We start from the raw sequence: 26,792 nt of genomic DNA, 5'->3' as shown, positions 1-26,792 counted from the left end.
GTGGCAAGAAATATTCCAAGTGATGAATAGCAAGAACCTACAACCAAGATTACTCTACCCAGCAAAGCTATCATTCAGAATTGAAGGGCAGATAAAGAGCTTTACAGATAAGAAAAAGCTAAAGGAGTTCATCACCACCAAATCAGTATTATATGAAATGCTGAAGGATATTCTTTAAGAAGAGGAAGAAGAAGAAAAAGGTAAAGATTAAAAATTATGAGCAAATACATATCTATCAACAAGTGAATCTAAAAGTCAAGTGAATAAAAAATCTGATGAACAGAATAAACTGGTGAATATAATAGAATCAGGGGCACAGAAAGGGAGTGGACTGACAATTCTTGGGGGGAAAGGGGAGTGGGAAGTGCGGGAAGAGACTGGACAAAAACCGTACACCTATGGATGAGGACCGGTGTGTGTGTGTGTGTGTGTGTGTGTGTGTGTGTGTGTGTGTAAGGGTGGGACCCGGTTGGAGGAGACTATGGAGGGGGGGGTGGGGGAAGAGGGGGAAGAAGTACAATTGTAATAATCTGAACAGTAAAGATTTATCTTTTTAAAGTTTTTTTCTATAATATGTATCTATTAAAAGAATTACTTGTACCTAAAAGAATTACTTGGTCATAAAGGATATACATCATCAATTTTATTGAGTTTTTCCAAATTACTCCCCAAAACTGTTATGCCAATTTATACTTCCTACACCAATACTATTAATATAATTTCTCTACATCCCTGTTAAAATTTAAGATTTAAATTCAGCTAATCTCATGGATACAATTACCCAAAGTACCGTGTTTCCCCGAAAATAAGAAATCCTCCGAAAATAAGACTTACTTACAGGTTTCCTTCTGAGTGAAATATAAGGCATCCCCCTGAAAATAGCCCCCCCCCCCCCAGGCTAAACATGAGAGATTTGGTCCACTGATTCTGAAAGAAATGGAGTCACAAGAAATTCACCAGGAAATTCAGGAATTGGATTGTTATGATGATGTTCCAGAAGATGATGACATGATTGTCATTGAATAAATGAGTAAATTCTTGATACTGTAGGATTCACAGTTTGTCTGGTTTGTGTTGACAACTACCGTACTACTGTACCGTATACAGGTAATAAATTTCCTTTATTTTCATTTAACAATAAATGTGTACCGTATTCTTCTTCATGGAAAAATAAGACATCCCCTGAAAATAAGACCTAGCGCATCTTTGGGAGCAAAAATTAATATAAGACACTGTCTTATTTTCAGGGAAACAGGGTATCTGATTGTTTTATTTTACATTTTCTGATTGATGATAAAACTGAGTATCTTTTCATATTATTTATCATTTGAATTTAATACAATGGCTGTCAAATTTTACCAATGCATCAGAAACACCTGGGGAGATGTTTAAAGATTGTAGGACTGCACCTCCAAGTTCCAGAGGTTCTGATTCAGTAGGTCAGGAGTGAGGGCCTGAGAATCTCGATTTTTACAAGTTCCCAGTCATGCTGGTCATGGGATCACATCTGGATAACCACTGCTCAAGAAATGCACATTTAAAAGTGGGACAAAATACACACACACACACACACACACACACAGATATTTATTCTGTAGTTTGTATATATTAATCCTCTATTAGTTGTAAGTGCAGCTAATATCTTCCCCTAGTTATAGCTTATCTTTTCATTTTGTTTATTGAGTCATGTGATAATTTCCAGGCAAATATATCAATCTTTTCATTTATAATCTGTGATTTTTGCATCTTGTTTTGAAATCCTTTCCTCTCCCAATGTCATAATGATATCCACTATTATCTTTTTAAAGTTTTGTTTTTCACATTTAGGTGTGCAGGTCTTTAATTTCTCTGGAATTTAACATACAAAGAAGGGAGGGATCTAATTAAAAGTTTCCCACAGGGCTTGCTTAATTGTCCCAGTATAATTTATTGAAGAATTCACTGATTCCTTTGTAATTTTTCATGCTCCATCTAAATGATTCACTGAACTTGAACTTATGTCACAGAAACTTTTAATATAAGAATATTGCCCAGTAGCTGATTAACAGAATAAAGCAGCTTTGATGAAACTTTTATAAATCTGAGGTTAAGTAGTAAGCATCCTACTGATAAATTAACAGCTAACAAAAATAAAGGACCTCTATTATATATTATAGATGAATGAGGCAGCTGCTACTTGAGCTTGATTGACTGACCCTTCATATCTAATTTACTCGAAGGAGTACAGTGGTAAGGTATAGGATATAGAATCAGAAGGCCTGTATCTGATCCCAGATTTGCCACTCACTAGCTTTGTGACATTAAGCAAGCCATTCAAACTGATTATTAATTTTTAAATATGTAAAACAGTGGTAAATGGTGAATTTTGGGGAATTAAAAGCAATTTCCAAAGTACATAAATATTACATAAATATTCTGAATTATAGAATTGCTTAAAATAAAATTTGGCAGGAGAGTTTATAATTCAATTCTATCAACAAGTATAGAATCTTTTATTTGAAAAAGCAAACATTTAAAGAAATTTAGGAAATATTTAGCCTGGTGACCTCTAACTTGGGAGATATGCCATAAGAGCAAGGCTCCTAGATTTTTATGTGAGCATTAGACTTGGGCATAGTTATTGAAGACAATGTTCCACTATCATTGACTTTCCTTGGGGTAAGAGCAAAATAATTAAAATTTCCTCCTGAGCCATTAATTAAATCCAAATTAGAAAATATTTCTAATAATTAGGCTACTAGAAAGAAAAGGAATCAATCTAAGCAAAATAGGTCAGAAATAAAGGCTTTTCCCAGGTTGAACTGGGAATAAAATATATAACTTTCTACATGTTGTCTTCTGTCATAAAAAAAAAAAAAAAACCTAAAACAATATCCATGTTTTAAAGAGTTATTTTTTAGTGTTTCTGTTTGTCTGTGTAGGACATCTGTCTCTGAACTGTCAATACATACCAGATGGGTTGCAGAGAACCAGTGAGAATTTTTTATGTTTTATTACTAAAACTTGAAGACCTTCAAGCAGATGGTAAGGAAATATGTTCCTACTCTTTACTGACATAGAATACAGTATAGTGGAAATCTGCTCCTATTTTTTGAGACCATCTTGAATCAATTTCTCAAATGTTAATAAAAAAAAGGATTTTTCCTGTTTGACATAAATTTCTTTGCAGTGATGCATTTCCTGTTATGACACTTCCTTCAAGTGTTAAATTTTTTTTCCTTCAAGGTCATAAAATTGGGGAAGAGCTGATGCTTATAAAGAAAATAACAATCAAAGACAGAATAGAGACGGTTCCATGCAAACTCTTGACAGTGAAATTACATGCAAGGTGTATTGGTTTTATTTCCAGAAGCACCGGAAACTCTCCTGTTGAGATGCATACACACCTTTCAAAGAAAGGTCCAGGTTGACAATGGCTGAGATTGGATGGAAGATAACCAACAGGTATCATAATTAGATCTTTATACTTCACTTTTCAAACTGGTATCAAAAAAGGTTTTTTTTTAAAGTTTTAATTTAAGTTTGAGAACAGTCAGCTTAAAATCCAGAAGCCTAAATTATCCAGTTTGACTGTTTCTTCAGTTAAGCTACCTTGCCTGGAGGGAAAATGTATCTGTTGATAGGATAATCACATTTGACTTTGTCTGCCCTTGATTTTGTAAACTATAAAAATAAAATGTGGAAAAAAAATGCTAATTATCTTTCTCCTCAGGTGACACTAATTCAGGAGCATAGTTACGAAAAGGCCTCTTTCTCCACCAGCTCCCCTGACTGAAGGACCAGAAGGGGAATGTCTAACCTTACCCTATAGCCTTTCTTTAATTTACAGAAACAATCCACATGCCTGATATACATATACTCTCTCAGGCCCATCAGTCGTGAAAGCTGTGCTTCCACATGACTGAATAAGGAAGATAAAGGTCAAGGTATGAGGACTCTGCCAATGGTTTTTGTTTACAATTCTTAATTTTTAGTTTCCTAACTTGCTATGAGAATGATACAGTATGTGTGTGTGTATGTGTGTGTGTGTGTGTGTCTGTGTGTGTGTGTATGTGTCAGAGAGAGAGAGAGAGAGAGAGAGAGAGAGAGAGAGAGAGAGAGAGAGAGAGGGAGGGAGGGAGGGAGGGAGGGAGGGAGAGATTTTTTCTTTTTCTTTTTTTTTTTGAGAGAGCTACCTACTATAAAAATACAAGGGGAAACTTTTTTCTATTCTCAGTTCAAAAAATATAAACCAAATGCGAAAAGTAACTGTTACTGTACTAGTATTAATGTGAGGATTTACTGTATAAACATACTAAATTAGATGTAAAATGAAAATGGTTTTAATTGTTCAAAATGTTCTGAGATAGGAATGTGATCTAAGTTCATTTAAAAGACATCCGTTACTATGGCATAGCAAGGCTGACAAGTAAACTTCAGCAAAACTCAAAATCTGTTTCTCACTTTCTTCTTACTATCAATAATTCTGCTAGGTAACGTACAGAATTCACAACCATCTGAAGAAAAAAAAAAAGAAAAAAAAAAAAGCTAACAAAACAAAAACCCTTTTCAACCAAGCCTAGAGGAATTCTGATTTCAAGGAGCACTAAGGGACTGCAATATAAACACTGAAAAATTCACACTCCAAGGTAGATATGTAAGATATTTCTGAGAAAATTCTGTGTGTACCTAAAATTGAGAATGTATTAAATCATGTATTTTTTTAAAGTTAAAGAGATTGCCAAGGGCGTTAACTGTATTTAAACAGTGGTCATTTTTATGAATGTGTTCCAAAATATGGTTTGGCCCTGCCCCGCCCTGCCTAGGGCTTACTAATAAAAAAGGAAGTTGAACCTATGAAACTGAAATAATGAATAACAAGGTAACAAGTTTCATGGCTACATAAGTACCCAAATGACTAAAGACCAAATAAAATGTGGAGACAAGAGCATATTGCTAAAATAGTAACAGAGCAAGGCAGAGGGTTCACTAACCCACAGATGTGTGTCCCTGTGAAACAGGGAGAAGACTCTGCTCATAGTTAAATTCTCCAAAAAGTGACCATCCTTTTGATCATGTAATATTTCTCTGGATCACTCTGGTAACTATCAATGTTTCTTTCTGTATGCTGCCTGAGAAGACACACATGCACCAGTGACTGGGGATAGGGATTAGGGTGCTAGAGAGAAGGAGGTTTGGACCATTCTAGTCAGTTTTTAACTTTCAGCATGGAAAGAAAAGATGAGAACCCAGCTACTACTATGCTTCCAAAAAATTGAATTTCTAATCAATTCTTCAAAATTATAAAGCTACAATCTCAACAAAGGTTAGGCCCAGAGAGGAAAAGTCCGTTCTTTAATTCCTGTCTCTGCTCCCCATAAAGCTTTCCTATCTTTCTCTCCTACTCTACTTTTCTGTAAGTTTGAAATGACTTACAAAGAAGAGAAAAACTATGCCAAGATCGGTTTGGCTCAATGGATAGAGCGTCGGCTTGGGGACTGAAGGGTCCCGGGTTTGATTCCGGTCAAGGGCATGTGCCTTGGTTGCGGGCATATCCCCAGTAGAGGGTGTGCAAGAGGCAGCTGATCGATGGCTCTCTCTCATCAATGTTTCTAACTCTCTCTCTCCCTTCCTCTCTGTACAAAAATCAATAAAATATATATATATTTTAAAAAAAAAAGAAGAGAAAAACTAGAATGCTGTAAGAATTAATTTGTTGTCTACCAGAGCACATGCTTATTTATTATGCCAATCTCTGAATACAGTATTAATGAAAATTGAGTTTCTTTCAGGTAATAGTGAGAGATTTCTATTGTATCCTTTCCTACTCCTCTTTGAGACAATAAAATGAATGTGAAAGCTAGCTGACAATGGTTACAGTATTTTTTATAATTAAGACACAAAAATTAACAAGGAGAAAAAAATAAAAGAAAAACATTATCTACACAGGGTATGGCAAAGATAAGTTTACAGTTGTATAAAAAATAATAATTAAATAGTAATATAAATGAAAAAAAGAGAAACATGCAAATTACTGTCACTTCGTGACACCCACCAGCCAATCAGGAGTGAGAATACAAATTAACCCAACAAAGATGGGGGCCTCTGGGCAGCACACAAGCAGGTGCAGAGTGGCTGGGCGGGGCAGGATGCCTGCTATGAGGAGGAGGGTGGGGAGCAGAGGGAGCTTACAGGAGCGAGGACTGAAGGCTCCGGCCTGGGCCCCAAGTGCTGGAGGAAAACCAGTGCCAGCAGCCAGGGGAAGGAAGGCCTATTGCACGAATCTTCGTGCAGGGGCCACTAGTACAAAAATAAACTGTCTTGTACAAAAATAAACAGTTACACAACTGTAAACCTACTTTTGCCACGCCCCGAGCTGTCCTCCCAGAGTGAAGATAAAAAACCTCATCTGCTTAACGTGTTATAAAAGGAGTTTTAAAACCCTCCAAATGGCACAGCCTTACACAGATCATTGCTTTTGTGACATTTTTACTTCTGAGAGTGTGTGATCTACCTCAGAAAGTCCCATTCTAATAATACTAGTCTGGCTCTCATAAAAAATGTTACATGATGATGACAAATGCTATAAAGAAAAAGTGCTGGGCCCTGGCCAGTGTGGCTCAGTTGGTTGAGCATCTTCCCATGCACTGAAAGGTCACCAGTCTGATTCCTGGTCAGGGCACATTTGGGTTTTGGGCAGAATCTCTGGTAGGGGTTGTGCAGGAGGTAGCCAGTTGATGTTTCCCTTTCACATTCACATGGATGTTTCTCTCTCCCTCTCCCTATCACTTCTTCTATCTCTAAAATCAATAAAAATATTTTTAAAAAAGAAAAAAAAAAAAGCGTTGGAAGGGGATATAATTTAAACAAGAGCTATCAAGAAAGGCTTCGTGGAAGTAAGAAGATAAAAAATGTTTTGCGCCGTGAAAGACTCAAGAGAGTTGCTATCTTTCTTCTACCCTGCTTTGGCTTCCTATGGACTGGCTGCGGTAACAGCCAGCCAGGGCAAGAACTGAGAGTAAAGAAAAGCCACCTAACAGAGGCAAAAACAGAAGCTTCCTTCTCACTCTCTGTCCTCATGAACACTGACAGCTCCCCAATCCTGTGGCTTTCAGAAGAGCCTTGCCCCAAAAGAATCGAACACAGAGGTCACAACCTCAAATGCCAAGCAGGTAATGCAAATGACTAAACTAGACTGTAGGTAACAAAAATATCTATGTTGAGGAGCTAAGCATGTCAGGGATTGAGAAGACTGGAGAGCATATATCTATCCTGTGTTAAAGGAGTAACTTCTACTGTGGTCATACAGAAATAAGAACTCTGTGTCTTAATTTTTCAAGAGAAACCAGACATCTAATTTTTTTCTGTGAACTCTCCCAATTTTGAAATTTTAATTTTTAAATATGGCAACCAATTTGAAATTTGAAATATAGTCTGTGGTCTCCAGTATAGCTCCTCTTGTCTACAGGGTCAAGGAATGAGTTCTTCCAGAGCCATAAGCACTAGGGGTGTCGAACTCAATCAGAGAAGGGGCCAAAATCTAAAATCCAGCCTAAATCGCGGGCCGAATGGTTTACTGAACAGTCATAAACTGTCATTGTGATGGAAACGCAGCGGAGTGCAGTGATGACAGCGCGGTGTGGGCCACATTGCAAGGCCTGGCGGGACGGATTTGGCCCGCGGGCCTTGTGTTTGACACATGTGCACTAGACTCTGATTAGCTGGACAAAGCCTGCTTGTTATTGCCATTCGTATCTGAGAAACCATATGTTTTAGAATCCAGATCTCTGAAATATACTTAAGATTCAGAGCAAGCCATATGAATAAGATGCCATAAACCAAGATGAAATGATACTAGAAAGGTTATACCCAGGGAATATTCGTTATTGCAGCATTCCAGATATGAGCCCGGTGAGAAGCCAGGTACTCTTGAACTTCCACATAGATATCCAAGATACATGAACAGACTTTCTACAGTCAGACTGCTTGCCCTGCTTTCCCCCTACCTGTTTCTACCAGCTTACTAGGATTGTTCAGAGGGCGTAGGCAGTAGCTCTGCAGTGATTTGCTTTTCAGCCTTTACATTTTGTAATGGACAACATGTGTGCCCAGAAAGTTGGTTCTTAAGGTTTATCTAATAACAGGCTTGGGTGCCCTCTAAAGAAGAAAAAAAATTTATAGAACATGGCTTAGGCTGTTAATTTTTGTTTGCTTCCTTAGGGAGGACAAACTGTTCTGGTGGGGGTAGGGGATAAAAAGCATCGGCCCTAAAGATTACTTAAATTAGTATTCAGGACCTATCAGATACACTGACTACAGATTGAACACAATTTCAACCTTTCGAGTTTCCTACTGTATTCCTGTGCCAGAGGACCCTATTGAGAGTTTTCCCTTGGAGGGAACCTATCTCACTACTGAATAATCTGAATGATGGCCTCTGCCACTTAGTTACAGGTTTCTGTAGACCTCCAAAAGGAACTGGCATTCTGGCAATCTCATATCGCTTTTAACTTTCCTCTCCTAATGATAATCCCAGAAAGTCCTCCTTTGGTCAGCTCTCGCAAATAAACTCTATCCCAGAATTGCTGACAGGCCAGGAAACTCATACACTCAGCCGCGACAAAGAAACTCAGTGGACATGTCCAATTTTTGCCCCGGTGAGTTTACTTGACTTTCTAGGTGCAAAAGAGCATTCTCTGCAAAGCAATAGTTTTATTAAGCTAGGCAAAGTCACCAAAAAAGGCTAATACTGCATTTTTTAAAACCTAGAAGTAGTTGGCAATATATAAGAGTCCTTTCTTAGAACACTGGTCACTTACAGAGCTCTAAAAATAGGCAGAATACACTTTTCCTGGGAGGTTTAAAATATGAACTTAATAGATTTAAAATACGCAGCCTCCTCTATTCCTGGATTTAAATCTTTTATTTTTCCAGCTAATGCAGAAAAGAAGTAAACAAAGATTGTCTACTCTTACTTTTATAATCATACCAGAATTGCTGTTGAATGGACTAGTCCATCAAACAGAAATATTTTTCTTCTTGCTTTCAACTGATTTCTTGAAAGGTAGAAAGTTATTTACTATTTGCATTAGCCTTTCCTAAGGGAAATCAAAACACATGGTCATTTTCCTTTGCCCTTTTAACTATTATCACTTCTAATAACCCCAAGGCAAAACTAATCAATTTACGGGATCTGGATATTCAAACTGGTGGGAAGATTGTTTCCTGGTGATATAAAAATCTAAAACACAGTAGTAGAAACACAAAATTCACCATCCCCTGATAGTTCTGAGTGGTAACATGTGAGAAGTAGTTTCTCTATTCTAGAAACTTACCTATGGATTTTACCCATCACTTCACAAACAGTAGGCCCTACATCACCAGTTATAAAAGGGGGAAAAGTTTGGAACACACTGAATACTTTCTAAGATTCATGATATATAGTGGCATATTAATAACAGCTTTTTGAGACACCTTTTGTTCCAGAGTTCATGAAACATATTTAATTTTTAGAACCATTTTTTTGCATAACATTAACATCCTATGGAAAGACTCTTCCAAGAACCACATTTTGGGAAACGAATTATTATTTCCCATCCTCCTGTGGTTGACTCTCATCAAACTTTTTCTACACCAAACATTAAGTATTATTTCTCTCACTTTTAGGCCTTGCTATGGCTATCAAGTAAGACTAACTTAACTGAACTAAGATATAAAGATTAGTTAATATGAATTGAGCAGCTTTCAAACTCTGCTAGGGTATAGTTAATCCTCTAATGTTGAACTTGTTAAGGGTAAGGTTTTACACTTTGACTATTACATTGGTTATGAGAACTATAATGGGATCAGCTTTACAAATGTAGAATAATATTGTATATCTAAAATTGTTACAACTAAAGAAATTTAATACATGTTGGTTATGATTAACATTAACTAAAATCAGCCCTAGCCGATTTGGCTGTGGATCGAAAGGTTCCAGGTTCGATTCTGGCCAAGGGCATATGCCTGGGTTGTTGGCTTGATCTCTAGAAGGGGGCATGCAGGAGGCAGCCAATTAATAATTCTCTCATCATTGATGTTTCTCTCTCTCTTTCCCTCTCCTTTACTCTCTAAAATCAATAAAAATATATATTAAAAATATCATAGGTACAATTTTATATTTTCACTTTTAGCATATTTCATAGTGCCACAGGTTCACAACTGTAATAATTTGAATAACTAAAACTATTGAGCTATTTTTACTGAGCATACTGTAAGTTTTAAAATGGCATTCAAACAACCTGCTTGCAAAAAACAGACTGCATTTAGAATTACTCATTATTCAAATTCAGTAAGCTAAAGCCAACTTTTAATTTTTTTATTTCACATCAATTTTAAAGGTGGAAAATTAATTTCAGAAACATTTTCTTGATTATAAAATAAAGTAGAATTTTAAAAATTCACAGGTAAGCTCATATTTCAGACATTTAAAAAAATGACATAATATATCATAGTTTTTAAAAGCCTGGGCTCTGGTCTCTGGATTAAAAGCCTAATTCCACCAATTAGCAAGTTTTATGACCTTGGGTAAGTTACTTAACATGTCTGAGCCTGTTTCTTCATCTGTAAAATGAGGATGATAACAGATTAACCTCATAGGCAAATGATGAGAACTAAATGGTGAAATATGTAATGTCTGGCACATGGTAATAAATATTCAATAAATGCTAATAATAATCATAACAATGAATGTAAAGAAACTCTTTGTTTAGAGGATATCACGTGTATATGATATTTTACATTCTTTTTGACAGTTATTATTTGAGAATAATCATTCAATTATTTACTGAGTGTCTTCCATATACAAGACACTGTGCTAAGCACTAGATACAGAGCCATAAAACACTGTCTTTACTTCCAAAAGATTTTTGGAGAAGAAAAATGAATCTGGTGATTAGCATATATGGCAAAAGCTTTAATAGGGGTACAGAACTTTTTATGGGGGTGCATAAAAGTAGGGGCATGAAAGCAGGTATAGCATACAGGTTGGACTCATACATATTGTTAACCACCTCCTTCTGTATCTTGCTCAGATACAAAGGCTAGGAAGCAAAATACTCTATGTCCTAATTTTTCTTGCAGCTAGGGGTACCCAAGTGACATTGTATGACATTACTCTAGAACAGTGATTTTCAACCATTTTCATCCAATGGCACACATAAACTATTTACTAAAATTCTGCAGCACACACACACACACACACAAACAACAACAAAAAACATTTTTTTTTTTTTTTTTTTCTGATCTGACAAAAAAAATAGGTGTACTTTTGATTCATTCACATTTGTCGGCTGTTGTGTTGGCTGTTGTGATTTTTAAAATCTGACAATCTAAGGGGAAAGAGGTTGTGCTCTTAACTAAATAGTCAGGTACTGCAGTTTTTAAAAATTCTTGCGGGACACCAGTTGAAAATCACTACTCTAGAGGTTATTACTCTGAATTCCTAAAGTGGGTTTTCAAAATAAAAGCAGGAATCCTGAAGATATTGACAGAGCTTCCCTGGAAGAAAGCCCTTTGCCCTTCCTTCCGTCTTCCTTGGACAAAGGGTGCGGAAGTGCAGCAGCCATCTACGATGTAACAGGACAGAGATGACACAGCAGAGAAGAAAGAGCACAGGACTCTGGTAGCAATGCTGTTATTACACCACTTCCTGAATGCCTAACTTTGGACTTATTGGTGACATGAACTCTTCTTTAAACCACCAATAAATGAAGTTTTCTTTTATCTGCAGCTGAATGCATTCCTAGTAGATAAAAGCAGCTTTCTGAGCCAAATCGGAAAGAAGGAGGGGAGGGAGTATGGAGTGTAGATACTGGCATCAGTATATTATGTGCCTTCTGGCTTCCTGGATGGCTTTAGCCAAGTGATTCCCAACCTTCTCCCTCTTCTACTTCCCATGTTTGAGGGATTCAATACTCCCTCTCAGTGGTTCCATAAGTGAGTAAGTTCTGAGATGAATATAAAATATGACCCTTGACTAAAGTTAAACTTCTGGAAACATAAATTTATAGTTAGTAATTAAGTCAATTAGATTCACACCATCCAATCACACATATATGCAATGACCTCAACTGAAGCTGCCCTGTATACTTACTATGTGCCAGGCACTGTATTTACACTAGTTATTTCATTTAATATGTATTCACAACTCAATAGATTAGGCACTATTACCTCCTTTTTTAGTTTGTTACAGAAATTTGGTTAAAACTGTCTAGAATCAACCACAGCAATAATGGCAGGGGCAAAGATTCAAACTCAGGCTTTTTCATCCCACATCCTTAGCTCTGAGCCATTCTGCTAAACTGATCAGTTTCCCTTGGTTTCTGGCCTGTATGTCCCACTTCACTTGCTTAAATCCTCCCTGAATCTATACAAAAAAGTTTTAGTTCTCCGTCTGTACTTGGGATGAGAGTGGGTTGTTTAGGACAGTTATCTCTTCCCAGGGAAAGGAAGTGGCATTCTTAAGTTGAGGAAAAGGGAAGGATGCTCTAGAGCACATGTGTCAAACACAAGGCCCACGGGCCAAATCCGTCCCGCCAGGCCTTGCAACGTGGCCCGCACCACGCTGTCATCACTGCACTCCGCTGCGTTTCCATCACAATGACAGTTTATGACTGTTCAGTAAACCATTCGGCCCGCGATTTAGGCTGAATTTTAGATTTTGGCCCCTTCTCTGATTTAGTTCGACACCCCTACTATAGAGAATGTGACAAGTTCTGTTCTTCTGTCAAACTGTGAATTCCAAAAAATAATCCCAATATGTTAGCAAATGTATGGTTTCTACAAGGCCTAACCTGAAGGTGGTAACACTTTTTAATCTTTTAAATTGTAGTATGTTTAATAATTTAAAAACTTGGTAGTAGTTAAAACAGGAGTAAGCAGAAGAAAAGAAATAATACATACTAGGAAAGAAACAAAATGGAAAACTGACAAAAACAAAAGAGGAAAATCAGTGAAGCCAAAACTTCTAAAGGAAGATCAATAAAATTACTAAACCTGGAGGCAAACTGATCAAGAACAAAAAAAAGAAGATACAAATGGTCATTATCAGGAATAAGAGATAACTCCTTCAAATCCTACAGCTAGTAAAGGGCAATAAGGTAATGTTATCAATGTCATACACACAAATTTAATAACACCGCAATAATCAACAAATTCCTTGAAAGACACAAATATCAAAACTTCATTAAGAATAGAAGAATTTAATAGCTTTATAAATTCTTTCTCACAGGTGGTTTCACTAGTGAAATCTATCAGTTAAAGAAAAATGTAATGCTTTTAAATAATTCCTTCAGAAAATAGAAAATGGAAAAACACTTCCCAATTCATTACAAAACGCCAGCATTACCCAGATATCCAAAAACAGAAAAAGACATTATAAGAAAACAACAGCTCAAAAGCCCTAATTAACACAGACAGGTCTTTAAAAAAAAATAGCAAATCCAAAATAGCAATATATAAAAGTATAATGCAACATATGGAGTTTATCACAGGAATGTAAGGATGGTTTACTTTTAAAAATTCAGTGTAGTCTACCACATTAATAACAAACAAGAGTAGTACCATATGATTATTTTGATAAAGTGCAGAAAAATAATTTTATAAAATCCAACAAATATTTATGATAAACTCCCCTTAGCAAAAAAGGAATAGAAGGGAACATGCTCAACTTGAAAAGAGCATCCACGAAAAAGATGATGCTAATGTCATACTGTAAGGTGAATGAAAGAATGGTTTTCCCTAAGATTGACAACAGGGAAGGAAATCCACTCTCACCATTTCTATTCAACATTATCCTAGAGGTCCTAGCAGTACAAGGTGAGAAAAATAAATAAGCATTTAGATTGGAATGATTTTCATGTGCAATATGATTAAGTAGGTAGAAAATCTAAAGGACTTTTCATATAAGCTACTAGATCTAATTCGTGAACTTAAGTTTACAGAATACTAGGTCAACGTAAATATTAGCAATAAAACACTGGATAACAAAGCTTTTTTAAATGCCATTCATGATAGCATCCAAAATCTTGAAATACTTATTTTAAGCAAAGTAATTTAAGTAAAACATATGGAAAACCTACATACAGAAAATTACAAGTCACTGCTGAAATTACAGAAGAACCAACTAATATGGAGATATACCACATTCATGGATTAGATGACCTGTCATTAAAATGTCAATAGCCCCTGACAAAATATCCCAGTCATCACCTTCCAAAGTCTTAATAGCACTCTTGAATATATTTTGATAACAGACTGAATTTTTCTCTTCTTTTTTATCCTCATTGGAAGATATGCTTTTATTGACTTTAGAGAGAAAGAAAGGGGAAAGGGGAGGAGAGAGAAACATTGATGTGATACAGAAACACTGATCGGTTGCCTTCTATATGCACTCTGATCGGGAAAAGAACCCATAACTTAGGTATGTGCTCTGACGGGAAATCGAATCACAACCTTTGGTGCACAGGCCGACACTCCAACCGACAAAGCCGCCTGGCCAGGGTCATACTGAATTTCTTGAGAGCAAGGGAATTATCTTATTTTGTATCACTTATATCTGGCATTGGCAAGTAGGTGGTATTCAACAATAATTTTTAAGTATACGCAAAAGCACCAGTTTCATCATTTGTAAAAGGGAGATAACAAGATTACCTACTTCCAAGGGTTATTGTGAGGCAAAAATAAAATAAATAAAATTAAAAAAAAAAACCAAAAAAAACGTAAGTGAAAGAAGAAAACATCCCCATAAAGTCCACTTTCTCAACTATTGGCCAAAAAGCACAGAGCTAATCCAGCTACATCTTTCCCTCTGAACTTACTAATCATTCACCTACCTAGAACCTAATCCTATATAATAAAAGGCTAACATGCAAATTGACTGAACAGTTGGAATGACCAGTCGTTATGATGTGCACTTACCACGGGGGGGGGCGGGGAGCGCCACTCAGCCAGAAGCTGGGCTCGCAGCTGATGAGCGCAGCAGCAGAGGCGGGAGCCTCTCCCGCCTCCGTGGCAGCACCGAGGATGTCTGACTGCTGGTTTAGGCCTGCTCCTGGGGGGAGCCGGCCTAAGCCACCATTCAGACATCTGCTGAGGACTCCCGTACTGTGAGAAAGCACAGGCCGGGCTGAGGGAACCTTCCCCCGACAGGTGCATGTATTTCGTGCACCGGGCCTCTACTAAGCTAATAATAGCATAAGATATCAAGTACTGTTTTAATACCAGACACTAAACAACCTCCCTTCTCCACAAAAAAAAAGTTAGCTCATAAGAAGACTCGAATAAGAAAGTTCTGTTCACAAGTAGAGCAAGAAGACTAACTATAGTGATGCTTGAGGTAATCTAGCAGTGTAGCCATTGAATATTCTAGAACATAAGGAGTATTCCATCAGCAGAAATTTCATGAAAGAAGTCAGTTCTATTCCAGTAGCCTTAGTAGCTGCATGCTGCTTCCCTTACATGTTTATAAGAAGATCTCAGAAACTAAAAATACAATCTAAATTTAAACTATTATTATGGTTGGTCATTAATTCCTAGTGACCAACAATCCAAACATGAAAAGTATATTATAGCAACAAAAAAAAAACCCCAAAAAACACTAACTCATGAAGCATTTCATTTTATTTACTCCTCAACTTAGGATATGTTTTATTGATTTTGAGAGAGAGAAACATCATTGACATATGAGAGGAACATTAATCAGTTCCCTCCCATATGTGCCCCGACTGGACATTGAATCTGTGACTTAGGTATGTGCCCTGACTAGGAACCGAACCCACAACCTTTTGGTGTGTGGGATGATGTTCCAACCAACCGAGCCACCTGGCCAGAGTCCCATGGAACATTTTAAAAAGCTTTCATTTAAATAAATTGTTAGAGCTCTGTAACTATAACCTAAATTTAAACTATTATTGTGGGATTAATTCCCAAAATCTAGCAACCGGAATATGACAAAATATGCTATCACAACAAAACTATCCTATCAAACATATTAAGTCTATCTTTAAACAAATTCTTTAAAATTAGAACAGAAAAATAAACATCTATTTTATTAAATGTTTATGTGATCTTTAGTATAAGTTTCAAAAGAATACAATTACCTCAGATTGTGATTTAATTATTGGTGAAATATAGGAAAGTAGATAGCTTATAGCCATATACAATAGTTTGTAATTAAATGTCAAGTTGCATTCACTAAAATTGAGTTAGATTTAAAAAAAATACTGACTCAGGAACAATATATTTTAAAGTAAAAGCCTTATTACAAAACAGAATATTAAGATTAGTTATTTTACTTACCAAAATGCAGTCCACTTTAGATTGTACAGTTTTGCTGAAAGAAAAAAAAATGTTAGATTAGTAAGAATGATATGGTAATTAGTCTTCCATACTATAAAAAAAAAAAATTAAAAAAAAGTAAAAACTCCTTAAGATCAGGCATTGCATACTAAAACTGCATTTTTCACACACACACACACGTGCGCGCATACGCACGCACAATCACATGCACACACACCAATCTATTTACAATTCACTGTGCTATATTGAATCCCAAAGCATAATCAGAATGTTTTCTGAATTCACTGCTACAGACAACCTGTTGTTGTTATATAATATCACTTTAACAGATGCTCTGAATAAACAAGTTTTCAATGATATGTAAAAATGCAAATGTTGTATTATACTTAGATACAGGACACAGAGTTTACAATGAATTATAATTTTTACTGTATGTCTGCTACTTGGACAATGATTTGTTTAGCATTTAAAAGCCATAATGGTATATTATTATCTATACTTCTAAAAGCTCGTTAAAAAGTAGATACTCTCTCCCACCCTGTCTCATGTGTATACACATACACACATACATATGCACCACACACCAGGAAAGGATTCCCCGGACATAAAAGTAATAGTAAAGATTCATATGGTAATCAATTGGAGGAAAAAATATATTTAGAAATAAATAACACAAATAAAGTCAGTATATATAAATTTAAGTGAGCTACTAAATATAAGTGAATTATTAATATATACTAGTAATACAAATGAAGCTAGTGTAAAGTAATTGAACAAAGTCATTTGATTTTGCTACATAAAGTAAAAATGCAATGAAAACATGCAAAAGTCTAGATACACAGTAGTTTATATAATTTTAAAAGATGCTGCAAACCAAATTATCTTCCATAAAGAGTGCCTTTGCATATAGCTATAGAGTAAATAAAAATTAGCATTAAATCCCATTTCAGTTAATGTAACCAATAACCTCAAACTTTACACCTTGAATACTGGATGCTTTGAATGACTCAAAATAAAATAATGCTTCAATACTGCAATGTTCTACTTTGGAAAATGGCATAAGTAAGCTATATTGGAGTAACTTTCCCACATATGACAATTATGTGGACAAAATATAAAAGCAAACGTTAAGGTAAAAAAGAGTGACCAAAAGCAGATAGCAACTAGAGGGAATCGTTAAAAGAAAGGAAGCGGGTGATCTGTATTCACAAGGCTGTTGTCTGAGGGCACTCATCTGCCAGCGCAGCAGCGATCACTCAGGACTGAAGCAGAATCTGCTGTCCCGCCAGCAGAGGAGCCAGAGGACAAAGGCTTGGGCCGCCAGAGCCGCTGTAAAGTGAGAGACGAAATCCCAGGAAGAAAGGTGCCTCAAAATGTCTGTACAACGCAAGCCCAAATATTTGAATAACTTCATTTAGAGAAGACTCCAAGGTTTCCAAAAAAGCAACAGCAGAAAGGTGGAGAGGTCTGAGCTGAGCCTTCAGTTGCTGCCTATCACAGGAGAGAGAACGCTGGGAGGTTGAATCCAGCCATGTTAACTATCTACCAGAACAACAGTAACAACAAAAATAACACTCATGAGCGAAAAATAATAAAACCCAAAATCTACAATATATTTCCCACAATGTGCATTACACAAGCAACATCTTTCATAATGAATAAACAAACAAAAAAAGGGACCTAGAGTAAAAGAAAAACAAAAACAGCTCATAGAAACCAAATCCTAAATAATCTAGATGTCAGAATTAGCAGATAAGGACTTCAAATGAGGCATTATAAATATGTTCAGGGATTTAAAATAAAATAAAATATAATCATGTTAAATGTATGCATGGGAGAAATCTCAGCTGAGAAATGGAAGCTATGGGGGGAAACAACACAAAATGGAAATCTTAGAACTAAAAAGTATATCTGAAATGAATAAAATACATTGAGTTATCTTAACAGAAAATCAGATACAGCAGGAAAAAAGCTCACTAAACTAAAAATAAATCAAGACATCTTACTGAATCTAAGGTAGAGAAAGATCTTCAAAATAATAAATAGAGCTTCAGAGATTTGTAATACAATATCAAGTGGTACTTATGTACAACTGGAGAGGAGAGATAATGAGACTGAAAAATATCTGATAAATAACCAAAACTTCCCCAAATTTCATGAAACATGTAAACTTACATATCCAAAAAGCTCAGCAAATTCCAAGTAGGATCATTAAAAAGAAAATCATAGTTACATCACAGTTAAAGGAATGAAAACACAAATCTTAAGATAGCCAGACTAAAGTGACATTATATGCAGTGAAAAGGTGAAATGAATGACAGCTAACTTCCATTTTCTCAACTGATTTGCAAAAGAGGTACCAAAGTAGTTCAAGGCATAAAGAAAAATACTCTCAACAAAGGCTGATGGAATATCTAGATATATCTATAAACATTAATATACCTCATTCTATAGAAACTTTTGAGTTGGATCATAAAATAAACCACAAGAGCTTAAACTATAAAGTAATTAGAAGAAATCGTAGGAGAATATTATGACCTGAGACTACACAAAAGTGTCTTAGGGTACAGAAGAAATAGCATTAAAAAAAATAAATTAGCCACCATCAAAATGAAAGTCAACTCCTATTCATCAAGGCATCAATAGAAACTAAACCACTAACCAAAAAAAGTATTTGCAAAACATACATACATACATATATATATAACCAACCTTTATGACTGTTAAGACTGAACTGGTCAACAAGTCGCTATGACATGCACTGACCACCAGGGGCAGACATTCAATGCAGGAGCTGCCCCCTGGTGGTCAGTGAGTTCCCACAGCCAACCTCCCATGGCCGGCCAAACTCCACGGACCCCCTCCTCCCCCCCATTCAGCCAACCTCCCGCAGGCCTACCCCCCCCCCCCCCCACTCCCCGCCATGCCCTAGAGCAACCAGCCCTAATTGGCCCAGGTGGGGACTGGGAGAGATGCCCCATCACCTACCAGGCCAAGGGACCCCACCCACACAGAGTTCGTGCACTGGGCCTCTAATATATCTGATAAAAGACTTATACCCAGAATATTAAATGAATTCCTACAACTGTGGATCTTAAGAAGATGGCCTACCAATAAAGACGCCTGGTGGCTAACTGGGCCCAAATTTAAAAGCAGAGTCTAGTAGCCTTTTCTAAACAGAGGCCTCTCATACAAACCACACTTCAGGGAGAAGCATACACTAAGCTGCCTGCCTTCCACACTATGTTCCTGCCATTGATCCAGCTCTTATAAACGAGTTCCAGAAATAGTATTTCAACCAACAGTACTGAGGCTTTCTCTGGCCTATCAGAGCTGCAAAGCTATAGTCCTATCAACATTTTCACCAACCAATCAGTGAGGCTACATTCTGACCAATCAGGACAGAGCTTTTTGGACCTGCAAGGATTTGGAGTCCTCTTTGCATAAGATGGACCAATCAGGGACCAAGGATGGGGACCTCTGTCCATATAAGTCAGCTCCCCTCTGGCACAGAGAGCACTTTCCCTTTCCATTGAAGACTACAGTTCCCTAGCTGGAGCTGAAACACAGAAGTTTAAACTCCAAAGATGTTTGGAGAGACCAGAGTGGAGGACAGCAGGCAGAGCAGAGCACAGCTGTCAAGCCAGAGAGGGGCCAATTCACCAAGGTTGCAGGTTCAATCCCAGGTCAGGGCACATACAAGATTCAACCAATGAATGCATAAATAAATGGACCAACAAATCAATGTTTCTCTCCCTCTCAAAAGCAATAAAAAATAGTAGTTAAATATAAATCTATTCTATAACACACCAATTCTATTCCTATGTTTTTATGCAAAAGAAATGATTACACTGTGTGTTCCCAAAATAGATTTGTATAAGAATGTTCACATAATATTTAATCTTTAGTCCCAAACTGGAGACAATCCAACAGCAATCAATATAAAAATGGATAAAATGATATATCCATAGAATGGAATACTGAGCAATTAAAAAAAAACTCTGATACACAGAACATTAATGGTGTACATTATACTGAGCCAAAGACACTACCAAGAAAAGTTCATTAAGTACAATTCCATTTATATGAAGTTCTAGAACAGGCAAAATTAATCTATGATGAAAGAAAAATTAGAAACAATGGCTATCCTAGGATGGGGTAGGGGGTTAGCTAGGAAAGAGCACGTGTGGCCTCTGTAATGTACCACCCCATTTCCCCTTTTCAGGAAAGAAGGACTCTGTCCTCCAGCTGCTGGAAGTGCTTTCAGCAGAATGCCCTCAGCTGTCAGCCCCTCCGGGGACTGCCTCTGCTCAAGAAAACTTCACTCCATAAGGCCACATCTTCTTCCAGAGACAGCACACATCCAGTGGCTGATCAACCGCGTTTCAAAGGCCCAGCTCTTTGTCCCAACTTGGGGCAACTCTGAGGGGGCCAGTCCGGCTTCAGTACTCTCCAGCAGTGCAGCTTAACTTTCTCTCTGCTTTTTTCCTGTCCATTCCTTCCACAGATGTGAATCTCAAGAGCATTCCCTAACAAAGTGGGTAAGGTATCTGGACTAGCATTACCTGGGACTAGTTAGACAGGCAAATTTGTGAGCCTCAACCAAGACCTACTGAATCAGAAAACAGAAGCCCTATCCATGTGCAAAGAGCCGCTTATTAGCTTGTTGTGCCTCTCTCTTAAATACATTAGATGGGTATCCAATTAAGACAGAGTATTCTCTTTAAAAGGGGGCATGAAATCCCTACTTTGAAGAAAGAAAAAAAAAAGTTAAATCCTCACAAAAGTAAAATACAAAAACTGTGTGTGTGTGTGTGTGTGTGTGTGTGTGATGTCTTAGAAATTAAAACTATTGGGCTAGCTATTTTGTTTGTCCTTCCAAATCCACTTCCCACCCTTTGATAATGCTAATCATTCATCTTCTAAATCAGTTCAAGCTTTTACATATCAAGTCAGATCACCCCAATATTATAAAATAAACCTCAATCTTATGAAAAAGGGGAAAACACACCAATAAGGAGAGCACAGAACAATGTAAGGAAGAGAGATAAATCAAATTACAGAATGAAGTTGGAGGAAACCATTTTTAATAAGTGGACCTAAACAAGACAGTAAATTTAGGAAGCATGTGTTTAAAAACAACAACAAAAATCAAACCAAACAGAAAACACCATTTAGTTTCATTTACCTCACAGAAACACTACACAAAAATACCATGTAATATTTCCCCTTTTTCAGAGTTAAACATGATACAATTAAATAAAGTCTTGAGCCAAACATACATACATAGTATATAATACATTGTAAGTAACAGCATGCCTAAAAGAACACTACAGAAGCTATCTCCCTGTTTCAACAAATTGCTTATAAATTATCTGTTTGTCACAGATAATATAATTCTAAGACACTCCCACCCATCCCTTCCAGTACCAGGCCTGGCCTCCATTCAAAAGTTCAATACTATTTCCACATTTATTTGGTGTCCTCAAGTCTGGATTCAGAGTGACTCATAATCCCCATATACAGGGTGTCCCCCAAAAAATGTATACACACTTTAAATGATTATAAAGTCAGTGTTTATTAACATAAAGCTCATTTTCAAAATTTAACAGAGTGTACAGAAATAAGTAATTTCTGTTGTCAGTGCCTGTTTTTAAGTTAATGACCGTTCTGGTCCAGGCACCACTGATAATGTGAAGTGATAGAATCGCAAACATCAAGAATCACTCACTCAGTATTTGTGTGCTCTCAATTTGTGGACTATTGCCGGTTTTGTGCTGTAAACTTTATCTTTTTTGTCCCCATAAAAAAAAGTCTAATGGCACTTTAGGATAATTTTCTCTGTTCAAAATTTAGTCTGGCTTCACCCATTATTTCAAATCAGTTAAACCTGAAAAGGAGCGAAAATTAAGTAAGTTATTAGCTGGTAAAGTGTGTATACATTTTTTGGGATTCCCTGTATTTGATTCAATGTTATTGTATTGCAGAAATAGAGATCTGTGACACTAGATAGTAGACTTCACCCACAAAAATATCGGAGGTAGGGAAGGTACAATGCAATTTATCAAATGTAAAAAGCTCTTACATTCTAGCCTTACCAGGAAAAATCAAACTCTCCTATAAATAAAATTTACTGACTTCAGATCCTTTTTGTATACTAAAACATATTTTTATCTTAAATTCATCTGTAACAAATGGGACACATTCACTTTTAGTTTGCTGAAATGAGAACAAAATTGTACAGTTGTAAAAAATAACTATAGCAATGGTGCCTAATTCTATAAAGACTACAAAGGGTAGCCAAAAAATAAAACAAACAAAAAAAACTATAAAAAAGAAAAGAGGATAGCCAGAACTCTATAAAAAAGAAACTACCCTGAATGCCCCATCTGGACATTTTGATTCATTATTTAGTCTGTTGTCTTAAAAACAATTCACATCTGCCCTGGCTGGTGCGGCTCAGTTGGTGGGAGCAACCTCCCATGCTCCAAAAGGTAGTGGTTTTGATTCCGGGTCAGGGCACACACCCAGATTTCAGGTTCAATCCCTGGTCAGGGCACATGCAGGAGGCAACGGATCAATGTTTCTTTCACATTCCTGTTTTTCTTCTCTCCCACTTCCTCTCTCGCTAAAAGTAAATAAAATCCTCCTATATAATAAAAACCTAATAGCCAAAACCGGTTTGGCTCAGTTGTAGAGCGTCGGTCTACGGACTGAAAAGGTCCCGGGTTCGATTCCGGTCAAGGGCATGTACTTGGGCACATCTCCGGTAGGGGGTGTGCAGGAGGCAGCTGGTCGATGTTTCTCTCTCATCGATGTTTCTAGCTCGCGCTCTCTCTCTCTCTCTCTCTCTCTCTCTCTCTCTCTCTCTCTCTCTCTCTCTCTCTCTTCCTCTCTGTAAAAAAAAAAAATCAATAAAATATATTTAAAAAAAATAAAAGCCTAATACACAAATTGTCCCCTGGGGCAGTTGTTCGACCACTGGCTATGATGTGTGCTGACCACCAGGGCTTGGCACAGAACATGGCGGGCGTCAGTGACATGGGTGCTGGGAATGGGCGGCAGTGGAGGCGCTGCTGGCCCCGATGGGCCCCAATGAGTGCAGGACCACAGTGGGATGGTAGAGGGTGAGCAGACGGCGCCAGGGCAAGGCAGGTATAAGCGGGGGCCTGATTGCCCACTGATCGCCCAGCAGATGGTGACCAGCAGTGGCAGTGGGGGACGGGGCCACCACCTGGCTCCTAGGAGCTGGGAGAGCCGAGTGGGAGGCCCGATCCTGATGCAATGCCCTGCAGATGGCAACCAGCGGAAGCAGTGAGGGATGGGGCTGCTGCCCGGCTCCCAGGCACTGAGGGAGCCAGGCAGGGGGTCCGGCACCAATGGACTGCCCCAAGACAGGATGGTGGAGAGGTGAGGGGGTGGCGCCAGGCCAAGGCAGGCTGTCAGGTAAGGCTGCAAGACTGGGGTGCAGGCTGGAGCCCAATCTTTGCATGGCACCCTGAAGGATCCCACGCATGCATGAATTTATGTACCAGGCCTCTAGTAAACAATAAAAAAATAAATTTTAATTTTAATAAAAATTTTTAAAAATTTAAAAAATCTATAGATTGAGATATTAACCAATAGCAATATATGAGTACTGATTCAAACAAACTGTAAAGATAACTAAAAATGAGACAGAAATATGAGCACTGACTGTATGCTTGCTAATATTAAGGAATTCCTATCATAACTATTTACATATGAAATTATATGATGTCTGGGATTTCCTTAAAAATAATCAGTGGTGGTTATATATGGGGTTATATATAAATAATATTAGCTAAAAGACTGGCTGATGAAGCTGAAGAATAAGGACATGAGGGTTCACTGTATTTTCTCCCCTTTTGTATACAATTAAAATTTTTCAAAATTAAAAGCTGAGAAAGGAAAAAAAAAAAGCTGAGAAGGGGGAGGAGGGGTTCCTTAGCAGTTTCTTTTCAAAAGAAAAGCACATCAAGCGTCTGAACTGCAAAAGAAACCATCAAAATAACAAGAGAGCCCACTACATGGGAGATCATATTTACCAACGACACATCTGATAAGGGGTTAATCTCCAAAACGTATAGGGGGGGCCTTTTTTAGAAACCCAGCACCACCACCACCAGCTGCAGACCCGCGGACCTCCACATCCAAAGGTACGCAGATCGCGGCAGCTAAGTGCACTCCCCCGCCCCCACCACAAAACCCGGTTTGCGGTCTGCCGCCCTCCCCTCTCCCCACCTCGCCTCTGCTGGAGCCACATAACAAAACCCTGGGTTGCCGGCATTCCCGGATTGGCTCCTGAGCCAGACCCTGGTTAGCGCGCCGGTGTCTGTGAGCTCGCGCCCGCCCCCCCTCTACCCCCCTCGCCTCCGCTTGTGCCTGGATTCGCGCGTCCGTGCATTCCCTGCCGCCTGCCGCCCGGACGCCCGCGTTCGCCTACCGCCGCCCGGACACCCACGTTCGTCTACCGCCGCCCGCCGCCCGGACGCCCGCGTTCGCCGCCCGCCGCCCGCCGCCCGGACGCCCGCGTTCGCCGCTCGCCACCCGGAACCAGGGTCCGCCGCCTGCCGCCGCCTGGACCCCCGGTTCACCGTCCCCCGCCCGACCCCCGTGATCATCGCCCAGGCCCGGACGCCCGCGTTCGCCGCTCGCCACCCGGACGCCGGGTTCGCCTACCGCCGCCGGACGCCCGCGTTCGCCGCTCGCCACCCGGAACCAGGGTCCGCCGCCTGCCGCCGCCTGGACCCCCGGTTCACCGTCCCCCGCCCGACCCCCGTGATCATCGCCCCCGCCCGGACGCCCGCGTTCGCCACCCGGACGCCGGGTTCGCCTACCGCCGCCCGCCGCCCGCGTTCGCCGCTCGCCACCCGGACGCCCGCGTTCGCCGCTCGCCACCCGGACGCCGGGTTCGCCTACCGCCGCCCGGACGCCCGCGTTCGCCTACCGCCGCCGCCGCCGGACGCCCGCGTTCGCCGCTCGCCACCCGGAACCAGGGTTCGCCGCCCGCCGCCGCCTGGACCCCCGGTTCACCGTCCCCCGCCGGACCCCCGTGATCATCGCCCCCGCCCGGACGCCCGCGTTCGCCTACCGCCGCCCGGACGCCCGCGTTCGCCGCTCGCCACCCGGACGCCCGCGTTCGCCGCCCGCCACCCGGACGCCCGCGTTCGCCGCTCGCCACCCGGACGCCCGCGTTCGCCGCTCGCCACCCGGACGCCCGCGTTCGCCGCCCGCCACCCAGAACCAGGGTTCGCCGCCCGCCGCCGCCTGGACCCCCGGTTCACCGTCCCCCGCCCGACCCCCGTGATCATCGCCCCCGCCCGGACGCCCGCGTTCGCCGCCCGGACGCCCGCGTTCGCCTACCGCCGCCCGCCGCCGCCCGGACGCCCGCGTTCGCCGCCCGCCACCCGGAACCAGGGTTCGCCGCCCGCCGCCGCCTGGACCCCAGGTTCACCGTCCCCCGCCCGACCCCCGTGATCATCGCCCCAACCCGGACGCCCGCGTTCGCCGCGCGCCACCCGGAACTAGGGTTCGCGCCCGCCGCCGCCCGGACGCCCGCGTTCGCCGTCCCTCACCCCTCACCCCATCGTCGTCCCCGCCCGACCCCCGCGATCGCCGCCCCTCACCGGGATTCCCAATTTCACGCCCAGATTCATGCATTCGCGGACCCTCTCGCTCGCTGTAGCCCGCCAGGTTCCCATGAGTCAGTGAGCACGTGCCTGCCCTCCCCTTACACACACACACACACACACACACACACACACACGCACGCACACACACGCACACACGCGCGCGCGCCCAGATTCACAGGTTCGCACCTGATTTGGCCATTCGTGTCCCCACGTGTCCGCTCCCGCCGAACAGCAAACCCTTGGATTCACTCCTTAGCGGCTTGCGCAGGCTAAGACTAGCAAGAACACCCCATCCCAAGGTTGCGCGCCTATCCTGGGGCACTCATTCCTTCAACCCCATAGACAATAGGACATCCCAATCCGGGATTGCACGACTCTCCTGGGGGAGTGCGCTGGAGACACCAAGAACACCAGGGAGTGGATTCTGTACAGACAAGGGCTCGAGGCCCTGCAGTGGAAATCCTGAACGCCCCCTTCCTGGAGGTTAGCCTAGCTGCTCAACTGAGGGCCAGGTCCCCTAGGTGTGCATCGGAGCTCAGAGCCCTGAGATTGCGTATCCATGGACACGCCACTACAGAGGTGAGGTTCCAGCAGACCACTGTAAGCCACTAGTGGGAGCCACAGTGAGCTTGCCTTGGATGCGATCTTGAACAAGCAGGAGGCGCACACCCATCCAGCAGTAGAATTCACTTTGCCTAGATACTGACACACAGGCACTTCACCTGCGCTGCTAGGGCCCTTCAGAATCATTTAACGCACCTCACTGGCAATCTAACGTGGGTTTTCCAGTGAACCGCCACTGGGAGTAAGCACCTATTTACC

General features: G+C 40.2%; 1 protein-coding gene across 3 annotated transcripts in view; it reads right to left on the bottom strand.

Annotated features, from left to right (window-relative positions):
- RFX7 (regulatory factor X7) overlaps nt 1-26,792 on the bottom strand; it is a 79,487-nt gene that overhangs the window by 26,912 nt on the left and 25,783 nt on the right. For all 3 annotated transcript variants that reach the window (XM_045582262.1, XM_036441073.2, XM_036441089.2), the window contains one exon: nt 16,318-16,351. In XM_045582262.1, the coding sequence (XP_045438218.1) occupies nt 16,318-16,351 (34 nt within the window). The remainder of the gene's footprint in view (nt 1-16,317; nt 16,352-26,792) is intronic.

Source organism: Pipistrellus kuhlii, unplaced genomic scaffold (assembly GCF_014108245.1).
Source record: "Pipistrellus kuhlii isolate mPipKuh1 unplaced genomic scaffold, mPipKuh1.p scaffold_m20_p_1, whole genome shotgun sequence".
NCBI classification, from domain to species: Eukaryota; Metazoa; Chordata; class Mammalia; order Chiroptera; family Vespertilionidae; genus Pipistrellus; species Pipistrellus kuhlii.
The sequence above is the reverse complement of the archived record's forward strand: the minus strand, read 5'-3'. Positions and strand labels throughout refer to the sequence as shown.